Source organism: Salvia miltiorrhiza, chromosome 2 (assembly GCF_028751815.1).
Source record: "Salvia miltiorrhiza cultivar Shanhuang (shh) chromosome 2, IMPLAD_Smil_shh, whole genome shotgun sequence".
NCBI classification, from domain to species: domain Eukaryota; kingdom Viridiplantae; phylum Streptophyta; class Magnoliopsida; order Lamiales; family Lamiaceae; genus Salvia; species Salvia miltiorrhiza.
In genome coordinates this window covers 405,197-407,238 of record NC_080388.1, presented here as the reverse complement: position 1 = coordinate 407,238, position 2,042 = coordinate 405,197, and the positions used below count along the sequence as shown (strand labels likewise).

At 39.7% G+C, this 2,042-nt stretch overlaps 1 protein-coding gene across 1 annotated transcript; it reads left to right on the top strand.

Moving 5' to 3' along the window:
• The first annotated feature begins 537 nt into the window (after window positions 1–537).
• Window positions 538–1,629, top strand: LOC131013377 (putative late blight resistance protein homolog R1A-4). The gene has a single exon (XM_057941443.1). It carries the CDS (start codon window positions 538–540, stop codon window positions 1,627–1,629), a length of 1,092 nt encoding a protein of 363 aa, XP_057797426.1.
• Window positions 1,630–2,042: the final 413 nt, after the last annotated feature.

The following is a 2,042-nucleotide window of genomic DNA, read 5'->3' as shown; positions in this document are numbered from 1 at the left end:
TTGGTTTAAATTTAAGAATTATTTCGAAGTGTTACGGAAGCATGTTGGGCCTGATTATCTATTAAGATTATTTTCAATTTGAACATGGAATTGTTTTATGATGAATATGTAGAGGATTGGTTAAAGGGTAGTTTTGTCATTAATTGTGAGTTGGATATGATTGATATGTGTTTTGTGAAAGTGGGTATTTTTGATAGATAAGTTATGAAGGTGGGTATTTTAAATTTTGACCCATCAAATTTTCATCTTCTTCTCTCCGCCTGTTTCTGTTCCACACACTAAAGTCAACCAAACAATCTGCAGTTTAATTTGAGATGGCAGCTTATGCAGCTCTCGTTTCTCTCTTGAACAATATTCAGCAGATGATGAATCATCCTACCCTTTCCACTTCTTTCGACAACATTCAGATCCAATCCCTTGAGGAGAAGGCTGCTTTGTTGCTTGATTTCACAGACCTATAATTATGTTGGTGGAGGTAGTGAAGAAGCAGAAGATCTCGAAAGCCTAATCGCATCTGCAGCTCATACGGTTGAAGATATGATTGAATCTCACATCGTCAATCAAATCCTTCCTCTATCAGCTCATGATCGAGAAGCGGCTTTGAGTTTCCCGTTGTATCTACAGAAAAAAAGGGCAACTGAAGAGAAAAATGCACCAGCAGTTGGAGATGGATGCTGGATCAATTTCATGCAGCTCATTAAGAATCAATTAGAGAGAAAGAAGAGGCAATTGAAGAAAAAAACGCACCAAGCAAACCTTAGCTGCTTGGAGTATCTGCGGCAGATAATTGAAGACATGGATGCTATCATCGAAAAGGCGAATGAGTTGAAGGAGAAACAGAGATTGAGAGAGGACCAACCACCCACGCATTCAACACCTCTGTATACCGAGACCAGAGAAGAAAGTGGTATGGTGGGATTTCATGATGAGTTGATTCAACTTCTCGATGAGCTCACCGGTCATCGATCCAATCGACAAATCATCTCAATCGTCGGTATGGGCGGCATGGGTAAGACTACTCTTGCCAAACATATTTATTCAAATCAACTCATAATCGAACACTTTGATATTCGTGCTTGGGCTACCGTATCTCAACAAGACATTGCTAAACAAATTCTTCAACAACTTCTTTCTGGACAAGAAAAATCCTCCGATCAAGATGTAGATAAATTAGGAGTACAATTGCATAAAACTTTGTTTGGTAGAAGATACTTGATCATATTAGATGACATATGGAGTGTTGAAGCTTGGGATGAAGTGAATCGTTTCTTTCCCGATAACAGAAATGGAAGTCGGATTCTTCTAACTACTAGGTTGTCAGATGTGGCTAACAATTGTGGCTCTTCTTGCTTTCCGAAGAATCTTCTAGATGAGAATGAAAGTTGGGAATTATTCTGCAAGAAGGCATTCCAAAATGAAGATTGTCCCACTGAACTAGAGGAAGTTGGAAGGAAGATTGTTAAATTATGCAAAGGACTAGCATTGTCCATTGTTGTGATTGGTGGGAGTCTTCTAAAGTCTCCTAGGACAGTAGGATATTGGAAGAGTGTTGCCAAAGATATAGATTCGAGTCCCAACTCAAAAGCGAAAGAAGAAAGCTTAGATGTATTGTTATCAAGCAAATTATAACCACTTGCCTCCTCATCTAAAGCCTTGCTTCCTTCATATTGGAGTTCTTAAGCATATAAATTATGCAAACCTCAATATCTCGAGAATCATCCAACTTTGGGTTGCTGAGGGATTTTTGAAATCAAATGGAGGCCGACTTTTGGAAGAGATTGCAGAGGATTACTTGAAGGCACTTGTTGATAGAAATCTGATATTGGTCGGCAGACGAAGTAAAAATGGGAAGATGAAAAGTTGTGATATACATGATCTATTAAGAGACCTGTGCTTAAAAGTAGGGGAGCAACAAGGCTTTTTTCATGTGCACACTCAAGGCCGTGTACTAGGTGCAGAACGTCGCCTCACATACGTCGGGACGGAAACTGCCACACCCCTACTCGCACGCTCTATCATGGAATTTGTTATTGACGGGGAGC